General features: G+C 38.9%; 1 protein-coding gene across 1 annotated transcript in view; it reads left to right on the plus strand.

The window, feature by feature from the left end:
• Window positions 1-3,064: 3,064 nt before the first annotated feature.
• SCG3 (secretogranin III) overlaps window positions 3,065-17,390 on the plus strand; it is a 34,494-nt gene continuing 20,168 nt past the window's right edge. The window contains exons 1-8 of the mRNA XM_045529257.1: window positions 3,065-3,298; window positions 3,939-3,991; window positions 4,592-4,637; window positions 4,733-4,945; window positions 9,539-9,681; window positions 10,482-10,631; window positions 13,196-13,373; window positions 16,781-16,897. Of these exons, the coding sequence (XP_045385213.1) occupies window positions 3,208-3,298; window positions 3,939-3,991; window positions 4,592-4,637; window positions 4,733-4,945; window positions 9,539-9,681; window positions 10,482-10,631; window positions 13,196-13,373; window positions 16,781-16,897 (991 nt within the window). The 5' untranslated portion in view covers window positions 3,065-3,207. The remainder of the gene's footprint in view (window positions 3,299-3,938; window positions 3,992-4,591; window positions 4,638-4,732; window positions 4,946-9,538; window positions 9,682-10,481; window positions 10,632-13,195; window positions 13,374-16,780; window positions 16,898-17,390) is intronic.

The raw sequence follows: 17,390 nt of genomic DNA on the forward strand, positions 1-17,390 counted from the left end.
TGAGGAAGCAATTAACACATCTGGAAAGTCAAAGAAAACATTGCAACATCTGCTTCTCCAGTCTTACATTCATATGTGTCTCTCACATGCCAACCAATGCAATGCATGACCTTGTTTGGACCCTGGTTCAAGCAAACCAATTGTAAAAAAATTTATGGTATAAGACAAGTAGAGAAATTTGAACCCTGACTTGATATTTGATGATACTAAGGTAGCATTATTATTATGAATATGTTAAAGGTATTGCAGTAATGTTGGGGCAAAATAATCCTCATCTTTTAGATAAGTATATGTCCATACTTATGGATGAAATTACATGAAGTCTGGGGGTTTTATAGGAAAATAATCCATTGGGGGTATGAAGTGGCTGGAGATATAATATAAAAAGAATTCTCATGAGTTAATGATTATTGAAACTGAGTAATGGGTTCATGGGTACTCATTTTAATATTTTCTCTCCTTTTGTGTTTAAAATTTTCTATAATTAAATATGTAACAATAAATAATATATTATTTTTTGTAACAAATGAAAACATCCTTGAAATGTCTGCATCTTTAAGACGCAACTCAAAAGGCATATTCTCCACCAGTCAATCAGCACACCACAATTGAGCCACGTGCGCATTGTATATTGTCTATTTCATCATCATCTGCTCTGTGTCAATACCATTTGTCTTGTAATTTCAACATACATTTTTATATTATTCAATGTCTATAGTGCGCTTACATATAAGAATCAAATATTTAAATCGTTTTATCAATAATTATATCAATTAGATTATAATCATGGTATTTTTTCTCTATTAGGCTATAAAACTAGCAGTGACTAGTGTCTTACTTATCTTTGTATACACAGCAACTATCTCAATACTTCGTACATTTCAGATGTTCAATAAGTGAATAAATAAATGCAATTTAGGATTACTCCATTCACAGACCTATATTAAGTCCAGTGGGATCATCCATAAGTCTGAAGCATGTAAACTAATTCATGTCTTACAGTTTATTCAATGCTCCACTGCTCATTTGATCAGACACATAACACGCTTCTAGATTTAGTGTCCATTTAACACAATCACTTTGAGTCCAAATGGCAGAGAGAGGTAAAATACCTTTTTTCTTTTGGGAAAGCAATGCAAGGAACTCAATAGCCATCTCTTACCTTTATTCCATCCTGAGCTTCTCCCATCTGCAAACCTAAATTGAGGGGAGAGGTAAGTCAGGAATGAGACAAAGGATAAAGTGAAGCTGAGGGATTAGGTCAGTGAGAGAGTGAGTCTCAGTGAGTTTCCCAACTCAGGATCAATAAATGGCTGTTTCACTTAATATTAGGTAATGTTTCATAAAGGCTGAAAGCATTTCATGGCTTATTTTTTAGATTGTGTCAAAAACTATTCTTGGCATCAGAATGACTTGTTCAAAACATGTACCCATTTGATCTCCTTAATAACAGTGTGAGGTAAACAGAGCCTGCCATCTCTGTTTTAAAGAAGAGGAAACTAAGGAAATTTACTCTTCATTCAACCTGGGATTTTAAAAGGTGACAATATTTAAAAATGTAGTATAGTGGGCTAATAATGCTATGTGATCACTGCCAAGAAAGAGCTATTTGCTTTGAAGTAGCTGTTAGATTTATAAGTACTCTTTAGATCCTTAAAGGAAGTATTTGAGTAATTTCCAAACTCAAAAATCTGCAGAAAGAGAGAGATTTGTTTGTCAGCTTGATTGTTTGTTTGTTTGTTTTTAGGTACTTGAACTGCTCCTTGAAAAGCAGGGTGCAGAAATCAAAGGCCTGATTGTGCTGAATCCTTCTCTTTGGTCATTATTCAGACTGGTTCCCAGCATGCTGCAGTCCAAAGGAAAGGGTCCAAGTTCTGTTTAAAAATCAGAAGAGCTTACTCAGCACCCTGTTCACATTGATGTTGCTTGTATTCATTATTTAAAATCTTTTGATAACTCTTTGTATGCAACAACCTTCGGCTTCTGGGAATACATATTCTCAGAGTACAGGAAGCACCTCCCTGACTTTGTTATGATGAAAAATGGTTTTCATGACCATCCCCTCTCTTGAAGGACCCCTGGAACAGCCAGGTCCTTAGGCATAATTAAATCCCAGGAAACAGTTTTACAGAGCTGCAGCGGGTTTGTTTTTGGTTTTTTGCTTTTTTGCTAATTCACTTGTGTGTGTGTGCATGCGTGTGGTGGGGGTGGTGGTGAAGGGGAAGTTTTGCACTTGGTGGGAAAAGGAGAATCTTAGAATGAAACTGACCATTGCTGCTCAGCTATTCTCAGGACTGATGAGAACGCTCATACTTAGGGGAACAGGCAATGATTTTTGCTGTCATTCTGTTTCAGCATCTAGGAGAGTGAGGACGTGTTGCAGCAATCTGACTATTTGAAAGAATGTTTCTTGAATTTCCTAATTCAAAAGACTTTGTAGGGCTGAGCCACAGGAGCATCAAGGAATGCTCAGCATGTCAATACAAATCACAGAAGGCAGGGCTTTTCCAAGAATATTAGAATTATATCTACTTTTTAGGTACAAGAAGTGGAATGGAAAGAAGGAATTCTGGAGCAGATCCCCCAGAAGAATCCCGAAGCAGAACTCTTTGCACAAGGTTATCTAAGTCTCCTTGACAGGTGCACAGGCAGAGGAGGCATTTGGTCCTTGAAGGGACGTTTACTTGGGAGGTGATGACAATTATGTCTGGCCTACGGCAATGCAGCTGACCCTGAGCGCAGGAGTAGCCCCGCGACTGCAGCAGAGAAAACACGCTAGCGTGTCTGTCGCCCCTCCCGCGTCCCATTCCCGGGGGATTGGAGTGGCGTTGGAGTCTCTGACGCCATCCCTTCCCGCCTCTGGCCAGCACGGAGCATGCGCTTCCTCGCTCACTTCCTCTCCAGCAGGGAGCCGGAGGAAAGCGACGCCCCGGCGGCCCCGCGGCCCGCCGCGCGTCACAGGAACTTCAGCACCCGCGGCGCGGACAGCGCTCCCTCACCTGCCGCCCCGGCCCCGGCGCCCGCCGCGCCCTCGCAGCCCTCCGCTCCCGCGGCGCCGGCCCCACCGGCCGCCCAGGGCCCGCCGCTCTGCCTCCCCGCGGCCGCGCTCCCGGCCCTGCCTGCTTCCACGCCTCCTTTTCATTCATAACAAAAGCTTCAGCGGCGGGAGCCCGGCGCCCGGCGATTTCGGAAGCGGAGCGTGAAAGGATGGGGTTCCTTTGGACCGGCACTTGCATTCTGGTGTTGGTGCTCCACGTTAGCCCGCTTCAAGCTTTCCCCAAACCGGGAGGCGGCCAAGGTATGCGGACACTTTTCTTTCCCCGGCTCCCTTCTATTCGCCACGAAAAGGTAAAGCGTGACATAATCCGTGAGCTGTAAATCACGCTGCCTCCTAGGAAATGATCAGATCATATCCGTGAACACTGACAGAGAAAGCAGTTTGAATTTAGAGACGGGAGACAGATTTTTTTCTTTACTTTTTAAACGATAAAACAATAACATGAGTGGTTTTTAAAGATCTTATTTTGAGAAAGGGAGATCTTTTTTTTTTACCTAAAGTGGCTTGGATTTTTTCCTAGTTGGTTTGGCACCTTTCTCAGATATTCTATTTATAATACTAATCCAAATTATGCTCTCTCTAGTTGTGAATAGCTGGTAAGCCAAGTGTTAGAACTGCATGTTAGATTTCTGGTCAGAAAAAAAAAAGTGTGATTCTGCAATATTAACTCAGGAAATACACTGAGATAATAAACAAAGCAACATTGATAATTATTGTTATTGTATAGTCTTGATAATCTTTGTTAATATGTATTTGGTTTCATAGTCATCCAAAAATATTTCTAAATATCTGTTTCTCTTTTTTGACGATTTTATTTAATGAGACATATTTTATCTTTTCAACACACAATTAAATTTATATCTGTGTGTGTTTGTTCTAGACAAATCTCTACATAATAGAGAATTAAGTGCAGAAAGACCTCTGAATGAACAGGTAGGTCAAAAGTAAAATTATAAATACTATTTCATTTTGCTTTAGTTATTATTACTTAGTGTTAATTATGCAATGACATTTTAGTCATCTTGAACATATAAACTTCAGGAGCTTAATAGTAAATTGACAGTCTACCCACAGCTGAGATATGAAAAAAAAAAAAGTAAAGTTTTTTTAAAGAAATATTAACTAAAATTTTAAAAATAGTAAAATTGTCAGAAATTAGTATGGGAAATCTAATTTTGGTAAATTCTGTGCTCTAATAGTTATATACAGGGAGTTCTGTATGAAACATAGAGCTCACTGTATAATAACCCAGTGAGCTTAACATCATACCCACTTTGTTGTAAGATTGCTTAATTAACCAGAGATTAATGTTTCACCAATATTACAGGAGAAAGGAATTAATATTTATAGAGCATCTTCCCCTTATTTTATCTCATTTAATCCTTATAACAATGCTTTGAGATAAGAATTATTATCTACATTATACAAACAAGAAAACTAAATCCCATGGAGATTAAATCATTCGGCTCTTAACACTTGGTAAGTAGTGGAGCAATGATTTTAAACCTGGTCTATGTCCTATTTGTTTCACAGATTGCTGAAGCAGAAGCAGACAAGATTAAAAACACATACCCTCCAGGTACAAAGAAATCCTGGTGATGTTAATTTAAATAATGTAGGCTATGAAAATCTGAATTAAAATGGCTATGTTGGGTTTGGGGGCTTTTCTTCCAGAAAACAAGCCAGGTGAAAGCAATTATTCTTTTGTTGATAACTTGAACCTGCTAAAGGCAATAACAGAAAAGGAAAAAATTGAGAAAGACAGACAATCCATAAGAAGCTCCCCATTTGATAATAAATTGAATGTAGAAGATGATTCAACTAAGAATCGAAGACTGACTGATGATTATGATTCTACTAAGAGTGGATTGGATCATAAATTTCAAGGTAAATGAGAAAAAAAGAACTGTTTTGCTACCTATTTTCTCTAACTTGGGGTTTTCCATAATAGGTTAAGAGAAAGTCCTATACTTTAAAAATATCTCTTATACACTCATAATCTTTTATTAGTCAACTCCAAAATTGAGGTAAAGCCCAAATTTACTGATAGTGTGCAAAACCCCTGTTCCACAGCATCCCAAATTTTATTTTCCATTTAAAAGTTCCCTTACTGATGCTTTGAAAAATTTTTAAAAATCTATTTATATCTTGTTATTGAATTCATTTTAACATTCCAATTAATTTTAACAATTAGTACAAATAAAATATAATAATTTTCAAATAATTTGATCAATAAAATACCCCCCCAAAAGATGAATTAGCCACTATTTGCTTTTCAATGTTCTCCTTCTAGCCATATCCTTTCTCCTTTCATCATTCTAACCTTTCCATGGTTTCAATTACATCCATATCCTGATGTCCCATATCACTAGCCCAGACTTCTCTGAGCTATAGACCTATTTATCTGTCTACCCACTTAACATCTTCCATTGGAAGTCTCAGAAGCACCTCAAACTTATCTCTGTCCATCTCACAACCTGCCCCTACAGAGGGCTTTTTCTTTAGGAAAGGCACTACTACCCACCCAATTTTTCAAGACAAAAATCTAGGATCAAACTATTTCTCTTTTCCCTCACTTTTCAAATTTTAATCCACCAAATCTTATTAATTTTACCTCTCATTTATCTCTCAATTGTTTTTTTCTCTATCCCAAATCACCACCACCCTTGTCTAAGCGCTAATCATGTCTCACTGGAACTATAGCAAAATCTATAATTCTCCCAGCAACTGCTGTCTACCTTTTTCAACTCATTCTTCATGTGGCAGACAAAGTGGTCTTTTCAACACACAGATATGAGCATGCAACTCTTTTTCATAAAACCTTTTAGTAGATTATAATTTCTCTTGGGCTAAAAACAAACATCCTTAATGTGGCTTCCACAGTTTTGCATGGACTAGTTCATGTCTGCATTTCTAGGTTCACCCAGCACACATGAGCTAATAGAAATCTTCTTACTTTCCTTCATGTCACTTAATGCAGTTGGTAATTTTACCTTCCTAAGTGTGACTGCCTATGATTAATGTCTTTCTCCAAAACTAAACTGAAAACTTCACAAGAACGAAGACATCGTAGCCCCAGAGCCTAGATGCTCATGAATTCATATAATGAATTTACAAATGAATGAATGAACAAATGAAAGACTACATAAGGGAATAAATGAAACGCTTTAGACATTGAGGAAGCCAGTGTTTTCTATTCCGAGGACCAGTGCTTAGGGGTGAATGTACAGGCTTTTTTCTGTGTCTTTATTCTGTTCCATGTCTACAGGAGAATCATGTTGATTATTTCTGCCAGAAAACAATGGACAATTAACTTGGACTTTGAAAGTACATAACAGCCTGAGGAGAGTTCAGAAGTGTGTTGTATATCTATGAGATGGGGTGGCAGCAATGGTTTATATTTTGACACATGTCATATTCCATGCTACTCAGGGCAATTTGTTTTTTTAATTTTCAATTCTACTTTTTAACCTAAAATATTTGGACTAGAAATAAAGAGACACTGATTATAACCACATACAAAACAGATTCAACCACTTTGACTAAACTGACCATTTGATTTAATAAAAGAAGAAATAGTGCAATGTTTGACTGGATTGGTCAGATTGGTTGTATGTGCACAGAGAGACACAGATCTGTTTAGGATTTGACCACTAACTTGAGTAACTAATTTTTAAATTGTTTACTATTTTATTACCATCCCAAATACGTTTGCAACTACCAAGTGCTAGTCCTGATGTGTTTAGGTTTGCCCTAGGAGTCATTTAACTCTACTTGCGATCACAAAGAAGCTGGGCGAAGGTTCTTGGAGAGATGTTTATGGATAAGCTTCTGGTCTCCCCTCATGCCCTGAAAATCCTGGGACCAGAGGATTTAGGACCACCAAACTGAATAGAACATCAGAAGCATGTAGTCTTCATCCCAGAAGGGAGTGTAAAGTAGACTAACTTCTGCAGGGTGCATTCCCAGACGTACTCTCGCCCTTAGGAAACTTCCAAATGGGCTTGTGCTATCAGGGTCCCTCAGTTCTCCTTTTCAGTATTTTCTATTGTATACATGGTTTAGGATTTTTCCAAGTTTCTTTTATAAAGTAGTGCTTTGGGACTACAGGTGCATTGACCTGACAAATATTTGTTGAGAATTACTATGTATCAGACCATAAACTAGACAATATGTTCTGTGTAGTCAGGGACCATGCCTAACCTATTTATCACTCCATTTCCAGTATCTGGCACATAGTAAGACTTCAAAAAAAATTTATTAAACAAATGAATGCCAAGTGCTCTATTAGATACTAGGAATTCAAAACATAACTGGGCAGATGATGACTTGGGACACAGCCCCTTTGATATCCACTCAGAATGTTGTGGCTGCTTAACCAAAGTTGTAAGTGTCGAATCTATGTTTGGCTTCCCTCTGGGGTTTTTACAGGGAGGGTGAAATATGCTTTCACGAGCAGCAGGGAAGTCATTCTGAGTGATACTGTCTATTTTAGAAGAGCAAAGGGAAAGCAGTGGAAGGTAAGGAGCCGTAGTCAAGTATTCCACTATTGACCCCATCCAGGAAAGTTCTGCTAGGGGAGACCTAAACTACCTGACTCAAGAAAATACAGCAGTGCAGAGAAGAAAGGCTATTTCTTCAGTGGGTTACCAACATCCTCCCTGTTGTGAAGTAAATGAACTGAAAAACAGTCATCTCAGTTATTTTCCAGCTCTAGCAAACAACCAGTATTCTTCCTGTTTCAGATCCTGAGGGATAAGTGGGAAGAGAAATAAATTCTTCCACCTCTGCACAGACTGGGGCAGTTTCTGCTCCACGTACTCCCGAGAGCCTGACTTGCAACCCACAAATGGAAAAATCAGGCCTAAGCCATAGTCTCTGTTCCTGAAAAATAGATGATGAACCCAATTTTCAGCCAGCCAGGAGGGGAACTGTTTTTTATTTATTTATTTTCCTTAGGGGCTTTCCTGCTCCTTTGCCACTCTGGTACTCAGGGCTCCAAAAGCGCAGAGCTTATGGGCTGGCCCACAGCTCAGCAATTACATCCTGATGGAGAACTTTCAGTCCTCTGTGTATGATTGCCCCACTCATTTTTCCTAAGCTTTTTTCCAAACAAGAAGAAGATATTCCGCCTGAGGCTGCATATACCTCCGTTTCCACAGAGTGTGGGAGAAAGGCCATGGGAGAAATTCCCTGTCTGAATCCCCAAAGCCATGGAAAAAAAGGACAGGCTCAGAATAGATATACTAGGTCCTTCCTTCTTTGAGTGACTATGATGAGGATTATTTGGGCGGAATCTGGCCGGGGAGTCAATTTCCATTTCCTCTAGAAGATAATTGTAGTTCCTTTATTTCGAAATACAAATCCACTGCACATAATAACAATAATATATCAGCTTTCCTATAGTACTTTGCAATCTAAATGTGCTTTTACATCTTATTTCATCTGATGTTCATAACAATCCCATGAAATAGATACCCTTATTCTCCTTTACAGTGGTCTGAGGATATACAGATAACAAGAGGTATCACTGGATCTAAAATTCTGACCTTTCCAATTTGCCTAGAGGTAACAGGGAGTTAAGTGCCTTGTAAACTTGATCCATTCAATATGGTATAGATTGGAGAAGACTAATGGATTCCTGAAAGTTCTCTGTGGATGTGGTGCAAAGCTTCATTGGCACTAACCCTTTCCCTCAGGATGGTCCCTTGCTATAGTCTGAAGTAGGACTGCCAAATGCATTCCCAGGAAAGCCAAGGATACATATTTGCATGTTTCTCTGCAGAGATTTACATATTACTTTGTGCAGATCTGTCGCCACATTTTAAAAATTTGAATTCCAGGCACATAAAATAATTTCCCCATTCTCTGGAGAACGGGGCTAGTCACATTGAGCTGCCTTACATAAAGGCACTCTGACACATGTTCAGTTAAAAGTAAATATTTATTCCAGGTACATCATCAAATCTTCAGTACACACTCTCTGATTCTGGGTGTGAGGTAAGTTTCTTCTCCCCTACCCCAAAGAATTTGCCTACACAGGGAGCACACATGAGAATACAACCCAACAGTCTACTCCTTGTATGGAAATGGGATATCATATTATATAATATATAGAAGGGTGCTTTGAATAATATGACATACTATATAAATATGGTATACTATGTAAATAAAAAGTATAATATTGTTTGCATTATTAGTGATAATAATAAATGAAAGGACTTTTGTATTTTCTTCAGCTCTTCTTTCCTCTTGTAGTCACACAAGAATCTTTCAGAATTTCCATTATAATCTTAAATAGCTTGTTAAGTTGAAGATCAATTTTATTGTAAACCAGGAGTTTATGTAGACCAAGCACCACCATAAATGATCTCAAACATATCTGAGGGTACAAAAGCAAAGTATAGATTATAAATATAATATGATGCACAAAATAGTTCTGGGATCACCATGGTTTGGAATTGTGGTTGTTGTGTCTAGATGATCCAGACGGCCTTCATCAACTAGATGGAACTCCTTTAACTGCTGAAGACATTGTCCATAAAATTGCTACGAGGATTTATGAGGAAAATGACAGAGGAGTGTTTGACAAGATTGTTTCTAAATTGCTGAATCTTGGCCTCGTAAGTCATATGCATGAGAGTAAATCAAATTCTTAGTACAGTTTGGAGTATGCCAAGAAGCCAAGCCACTTGATTCAGGTGTTTATAATGCATCTCCTTTATTCTAGTCACCACAGGTTTCAAGGACAAGTAACGAATAATTCTTTTCCCCCAGGAGTTGATAGTCTGTCAGAAGAACTAGACAAGTACACACACGCCCATAATGCAAGCTGCTTAAGAACCGTAGAGCAGTTCAGTGTGCCAGAGAACAGCTTATATCCAATTGGCAGTAAAGAAAGGCTTCAGAGGAAGAGGTGTTTGAAGTGAGCTTAGGAGGATGGTTAGGATATAACCAGCAGAGGTAAGAGGCATGTGTGTGACAAAAAGGAAATAACACGAGCAAAGGCATGCAGTGTGTGTTTGAGAACCTCTAAGTGATCCCATCTGAATCCACCTCAGCTTTGCTCCTCAACCCTGAGCAGCCCTGACAGGATTTACTAAGATGCCAGTGTTGTGGAGTTTCAGAGGTTACCTAAGACCAAAGCTGTGGAGGAGCAACTCTTGGGGTGTTTCTCAAAACAAGTGTTCCGTGGGTCTCAGCAAACAGGACGGACCGTGGGCCCAGAGACACTTGCAGGGGTGCTGGGCAGTCACTAAAACGGCCAGCATGTAGTGGAGGCATAAGCTGGGGCTGTCTGAAAGAGGGTTCGGAAGGTTGCTGTTTTAAAAATAGGTGTTCGACTACGGAGTTTAGTCCTGATTTTTTGTTTTAAGTCACAAGACTGGGAATAGCAGTTATATGTTTTGCTTCTTTCTAATAGATCACAGAAAGCCAGGCACACACACTGGAAGATGAAGTAGCAGAGGTTTTACAAAAATTAATCTCAAAGGAAGCTAACAATTATGATCAGGATCCCAGTAAACCCACAAGCAAGACTGAGAATCAGCCTGGAAAAATACCAGAGAAAGTGGTATGTACATGTGTATGTTGTGTATGTGTGGATATGTGTGTGCATGGATATGTGTGTGTGTGTGTGTATACTTGTATCTGCATGTAATTAATACCTTACTTGGTGCCAAAAAGTATCTGGGGTATGTGGCATTTTTAGCCTGTTTAAGGCTGAGTGCTGTGGCTTATGTCTGTGATACCGGCCCTTTGGGAGGCCAAGCCAGGAGGATCACTTGAGGTCAGGAGTTTGAGACCAGCCTGGCCAATATAGCAAGACCTCATCTCTTACCAAAAAAATAAGTATATTCATAAAATACCAATAAGTTAAAAGATATAAATGAACTCTACTTTGAAAATAACTAAAAGATTACATGTTATATTCTATTATATAGTAAAGGTTGTATCTTCTAATACACCACACAGTAAAATAATACATAAAATTATGTGAAGTAACAATATCACATAATAACAACCATTTGTACAGTTCCAGTGTACTGGAACCAAATATCTCACAGCTCTTTTGGTATCCAATATCTGTTCACAGTAGATGTCATCATCTGTCCCCACATCCCTAAAAAGAAGTGGGTTGATCTGATTCTCTGCCACCCCAGCTTTCGCATTTCCCAGAGCTAGCTGCCAGATGCTGCCTGTCTGTTCCAGGCTGTGCTCTTCTACCTAATCCTTCCTCTTCTTGTTGGTTTAGGTGCCTATCTGTCACACTTCACCCAGACTAGTCATTCTCTCCTTCCTTCCCCTTCTGGACTCCTTGCCTCTTCATCTTTTCCTTGGCATCAACCAAGGAAACCTTTCTCCTCACCTTGAATTCTCTTAACACTAGATGAAGCTGACCCTAGGAGGGTATCACGCTCCCACTTCTCCTTTGATTTGCTTCACCAGAGCACCCAGGCCCATGGATCTGCATCTCCTCCAACATCCTGTCTCAAATACAAAGCAAGAGTATATAGGCATATGGTCCTGTTTTAGAGAGGCTAGAAAATAGAAATTGGGTCTGCATTTTTTACTCGATAGCCTAAAAACTCTCCTTTGCTCTCCCCACTTCCAATCCCCACCAGTTGCCATCTTTTTTAAACAGCTTTTGAAGATTCACCTACTCTAAAAAAACTTTCTAGCTTTATCCAAGAACTCGTGGCTTTCACTCAAGCATACTGGTTTGAACTAAAACTGACACAGCTATTTTCATCCTCTTTCACTCCCAGTGCATGCTCCCATTCACCCATCTCTAAAACGTTCATATGCTTGATCTGTTTACTCATGTTATCTGAATGTATCAATGTGCATGAAACACAAATGAAATAGTCTTTCCGCAAATATTTATTGAATACCAGCTATATACTAAGCACTGGGAATACCATGCTCATTTAAAAAAATATAATCCCTGTTCCTGTGAAGCTTAAGGTCTAGTGGAAGAGGTAGATGGTCTTTAAACGGTCATGTATTTTCATTACAACTGCATTAAGTGCTCTAAGGACAGAAACACAGTTCTGTGAGACCCCATAAAGAAGAATCCTGTCCTGGACTTACGCTCAGGGAATGCTTCCCTGAGGAAGTAACTTGAGCTTAGAACTGAAGGTCAAATAGGAGTTAACTTGTGAACACGAGAGGCAGCACGTAGAAAAGGATGTGTGGAGTATCCAAGCAACTGAAACAAGGACAGTGTGGCTGGCACAGAGAGAACAAAGAACGAAGAGACTGGGGAGATGGACCCAGGCCAGACCATGCAGAGCCTATGAGCCATAGATGGTTCAGATCTTTATTGTAAGAGCCATGGGAAAACACTGAAGGATGTTAAGCAAAGAAGTTACATGATCAGATTGTTAAAAAGATAACACTAGCTACAATGTAAAAGATGTGGTATTTGGAATAGGTTTAAGGCGGATGGTGTACCAGTTGGAAGATGAGAGATGAAGGGTGCTTGGATTAAAGTGGGATAGTAGAGAGAGAAATGTACAAATTTGGGATAAATATTGAATCTAGGGCCAACAAGGCTACTAATGGATTGAATGGGAGGAAAGAAAGAAAAAGAGGGAAGAAAGGCTCCTAGATTTCTATCTAGTTCACTCAATGGAAAATGGACCATTCACTCAGATGGGGAACACTGAACAAAGATGGTGTCTAGGAGAAAAGATCTTGTGTATCTATCCATCCAGACAGCCCTTAAAATGCCACCCCAAAATTCCCAAGTGTGACTTCTCTGCTGGTGTTAGACATTATGACAGGCTTTTCTGTATCCTGGCACCATCCCTCTCGGTAGATTCTGTGAGAGACTTATGAGAACTTATGGAGGTGAACTTGGCCAGAGCAGGAACCTAGAAATTCCCTGTCTATTTTCCCCTGAGCAGGAGCCAGGGTCTTCAGGGAAGAGCACCTTTTTCTAAGCCCCAATGACCTTTCTATATGATTAGAGTGCACATGCCTAGAAATAGGTTTGAACCTGCAGGATCTTGCAAAGGAGGAGGCATTCTTGCACTTCCCATTCAAGGGCATCACAGGGGAAAGAATTTAGCTGGAGTTTCATTAGTTGTAACAAAATGCTTATTTTTTATTGATTTTTTTTTCCCACTGCAGACTCCAGTGGCAGCAATTCAAGATGGTTTTACTAATGGGGAAAACGACGAAACAGTATCTAACACCTTAACCTTGACAAATGGCTTGGAAAGGAGAACTAAAACCTACAGTGAAGACAACTTTGAGGAACTCCAGTATTTCCCAAACTTCTATGCACTACTGAAAAGTATTGATTCAGGTACCCACTGTGTTTTCTGACCATGTGGAACAGAAATAGTAATTCTAGGAAATGTGTGGGTGGGGTTTTTTTTCTTCCTGTTTTCAATTTCTAAAAGCAATCCTCAATGACATACACTGTATGCTTGGGGAAAAACAGGTCACATTGATTTTTTTTTTTTTTGAAAGAGAAATACTAGTCATGGAAATATTTAGGAAAGGATAATCAGGAAAGGTGGAGTTTCTAGATAATTTAATCTTCTTATTAGCAGAGGGTTCGTTTATTTGTTCAACAAACAGCTATTGAACATGTGCTACGTACAGGTGCCGGAAAGGGCCTTGTGCAGATATGGAGATGAATCAGTGTCCCTGAGCTGACCCAGTTCAGCCTCAGTTCTTATTGAAGCTCTTTTTGTTTCTCAGCTTTGTTGTGGTATAATTGGCAAATATAAATTGTATGTACTTAAGGTGTACAATTGATGTTTTTGATAGAAGTGTATATTGTGAAATGATGACCACAGTCAAGCTAATTAATATATCCATCACCTCACATGGTCACCAATTTTCTTCCTTTTTTTCTTTCTTTCTTTTTTCCTTTTTTTTTTTTTTTTGTGATGAGAGCACTTAAGATCTATCCTGTTAGCAAATTTCAAACATACAGTACAGTATTGTTAATTACGGTCACCATGCTAATGTATTCATCTTGTGTAAGTGACACTTAGTATGTCTTGACCAATATCTCCCCCCTTTTCTCTCCCCCTATCCTTTGGCAACCGCCATTCTACTCTCTGCTGCTGTGAATTTGACTATTTTAGATTCCACATATAAGGGAGGTTGTACAGTATTTGTCTTCTGTGCCTGGTTTATTTGTTTAGCATATGTCCTCTAGGCTCATCCATGTTGTGGTAAAAACATGCAAAAAACAGGAAGGAAATCCTGCCATTTGCATGGAATCTTTATTTAAAAGGCTCTACTCATTTTTTTCCCTTAATGGGAACAGTGTATGAAACCTAATTCATCCTTTTTTAAATTATTCAAGAAATTGCTTTATAGACAGTTTCAGTTTCAGCCTTTAAATGAGTTACAGTGAAGAGCATTAGACTAAAGGAGGAGGCCAGGAGCCCCACATACTTGGGAAATTATTTGGTTTTTTTGAAAACAAAGTCTTTAATGTGTCCTAATCTCTTTGCTCATGTGTGCACAGAGTTAACTGAGGATTTCAGTTCATGATTATTGTTGGTTAACCTGCAAGAAGGATAATAAATGTACAATATTGCTGTTGTTATTGTTCAAACAGATGTCCTACACTGCCTTAATGACTTTTCCTTTCCCTGTTCAAAGATTCAGCCCCAGACTGAACATTTATGTAAATATTTCTAGTTGTAATCTATTTTCCCACCCCCAAGAAGTGACCTTAAAGTAAGCTTTCATTTCTGGAGAACATCCTTGAGGCTTCAATTTCAGACATTGGCCAGATGGCACCGGCCCCTCTGCTGGTGTCCGCAGGGCTTGTACATCTTGAGGGTCCGTTCTGAGCCATCTTGCCCCATGGGCTGGCAGATGCCCAGCTCAGAACCTCTGTCATCCTGGTGAGTCACTTCTCATCAGTGAAGAGCACCAGCATGATGCCAAATACTTATACAGATGTGACCTTGAGCAAATAATGTGATAGCTGAAGTTTTTATTTACCAGTTCTTTTCCAAGATCTCTTCCCCTACCTCTTCTCCCACTTTTCCTCCCTCCCAACCTGTGACTTTGATGGCATTTTGAAAATTCTACTTTATGGGATAGTCTTTATTTTATTTGTTTTTATGTTTCAGTTTTCTTCACCTCATTCCTTCTTGCCTTTATTTTTCTAGAATTTTAATTTAAATACTTACACTGAGGTCTTCGCTAGTACCTGTCTTTATCAACCATGGTCTGAACCAATTGAGAAATAATAAAGCAGGTAGAAAAACAAAATATTATCTGTTACTGACAAGCACTGAGATATAGAATGTAGCTTAGAGTGAGAGCCAACACTGGGCTTGCTCATTCCCTGCTCCTTGGTCTAGATCTTAGAAGCCAATCCCAGGGATGGCTTGAGTCTGCAGAGCAAACAGGTATCTTGGGTCCTAGACATCTACCATTCCAGGCAAGTGGAAAGAAAAAAGATTCCAAATCCCCACCCATTGAGAAGTGTAGATGAGTGGATATTGCCTACCATCCACATATGTAGGGGGCGGGAAGGATGAAAGGGTTGGGGGAAAGGCTAGGAGTATTTACAGAAAATCCTTCATGGCAGCTAACAGAATAGAGAAAATGGGTTCCCCTCTAGCATCTTTGTTCTTTTCTTCAAAAATGGAAATATATTTGTTCTGATTTGATAATTAAAGTATTTACTCAGCTACTATGGCATCAAATTAGCCATTTTGTTCCATCAAGATGCAGAACAGTATGTCAAATACAAAGGGTTCCCAAGAAATTGTTCATAATGGTTACCTATAGGCAATAAGGGGTGCGGGGTGAGAAAGAGAATGTTACTTTTCACTTTTATTTACTTCTGAACTATTGGAATCTTTTTACTCTCTGTATATATTCTTTCAAATGAAATAAAGGTTAAAAAGTAATATATACTACTGTTAAAAAGTCAATCTTTCATTTAAAAACTAAAAACATCTATGTGTTCTTATTTTCAACTCTGAAAATTAAGCTTCATTAATGAATACAGATTGTTCTTGCCCTCAAAGACTTACCAGCTGTGTAGAGAAAAGTTGTTGGGTTGTCAATCTTCTACCCTTCCTTTTGGGTTCATGTTATCTCAGGTTGAAAATTATCTCTTTATCATCTACTCTATTAGTAAAATATTTTAGATTAACTTAAACCCTTTTGGAGAAGTTATAATTGCCCATTTCTGAAAAAGTTTGGTATAGGTATACATTGCCCAGTATTTCCAATCAAGTCTTAGATTTTTTGTAAATTAAATATATATGAGTTTAGCTGGGTGTTGTGGCTCACGGCTGTTACCCCGGCAACTTAGGAGGCGGAAGTGGGAGGATTGCTTGAGCCCAGAAGCTCAAGACCAGCCTGGGCAGTATAGCGAGACATCATCTCTAAAAAAATAAAATAAAATAAAAATCAGCTGGACACAGTAGCATGCACCTGAAGACCCAGTGTCTCAGAGGCTGAGGCAGGAGGAAGGATCGCTTGAGGAGTTCAAGGCTGTAATGGCGCCACTATGATGGTGCCACTGCACTCCAGCCTGGGCAACAAAGCAAGACCTTGTGTTGAAAATAAATAAATAAATAAATGGATAGATAGACAGATAAAGGTTTTAGGTATAAATGTAGGGAGAAATATTTCAATAACATGTTTTACTTATAAATTGACATTAAAAGATGAAGCTATACTCCACCAGTTTTCTTTAAATTATTTTGTTCTTTTATTTAGAAAAAGAGGCAAAAGAGAAAGAAACACTGATTACTATCATGAAAACGTTGATTGACTTTGTGAAGATGATGGTAAAGTATGGCACAATATCTCCAGAAGAAGGTGTTTCCTACCTTGGTGAGAATCCTGTCTGGTTTGTTTTTACTACGGTAGTTTTCGTTGTTCAAAGTAAGTTAGGAACTTGGCAATAATTACCTCACTAGTTTGATAATTTACCCCAAAACTGTCCAAATCATCTGAGTAACCAGTATTTCCTGGTTTGATAAATACAAATACAAATAAACATCCAAAAAAAAAAAAAAGAGATTTTCAACTTTTTATTGTTATAGATCTGGCTTGAGTACAAACATTTCACGCTTATATTTTGTCTTATTAGCATTCTCTAATAATCTCCATGGAGACAATTTTATTAAAATTTGACTAACTACTGTTTTTTCTATTATGTTTTGTTTGGAAGGTTGGGACTAAGAATCTTGATTTTCTCTTGGAGGTCTGTGGGGGGTGAGGAGGAAAGAGCACTAGCCTGGGCATCAGATGTCCTGACTCCTGGTCCCAGCTCTGCCATGGGCCCACTCTGTCATGTTGGGGAAGGCACTGTTCCTTGCTGGGT

This window comes from Lemur catta, chromosome 1 (genome assembly GCF_020740605.2).
Source record: "Lemur catta isolate mLemCat1 chromosome 1, mLemCat1.pri, whole genome shotgun sequence".
NCBI classification, from domain to species: domain Eukaryota; kingdom Metazoa; phylum Chordata; class Mammalia; order Primates; family Lemuridae; genus Lemur; species Lemur catta.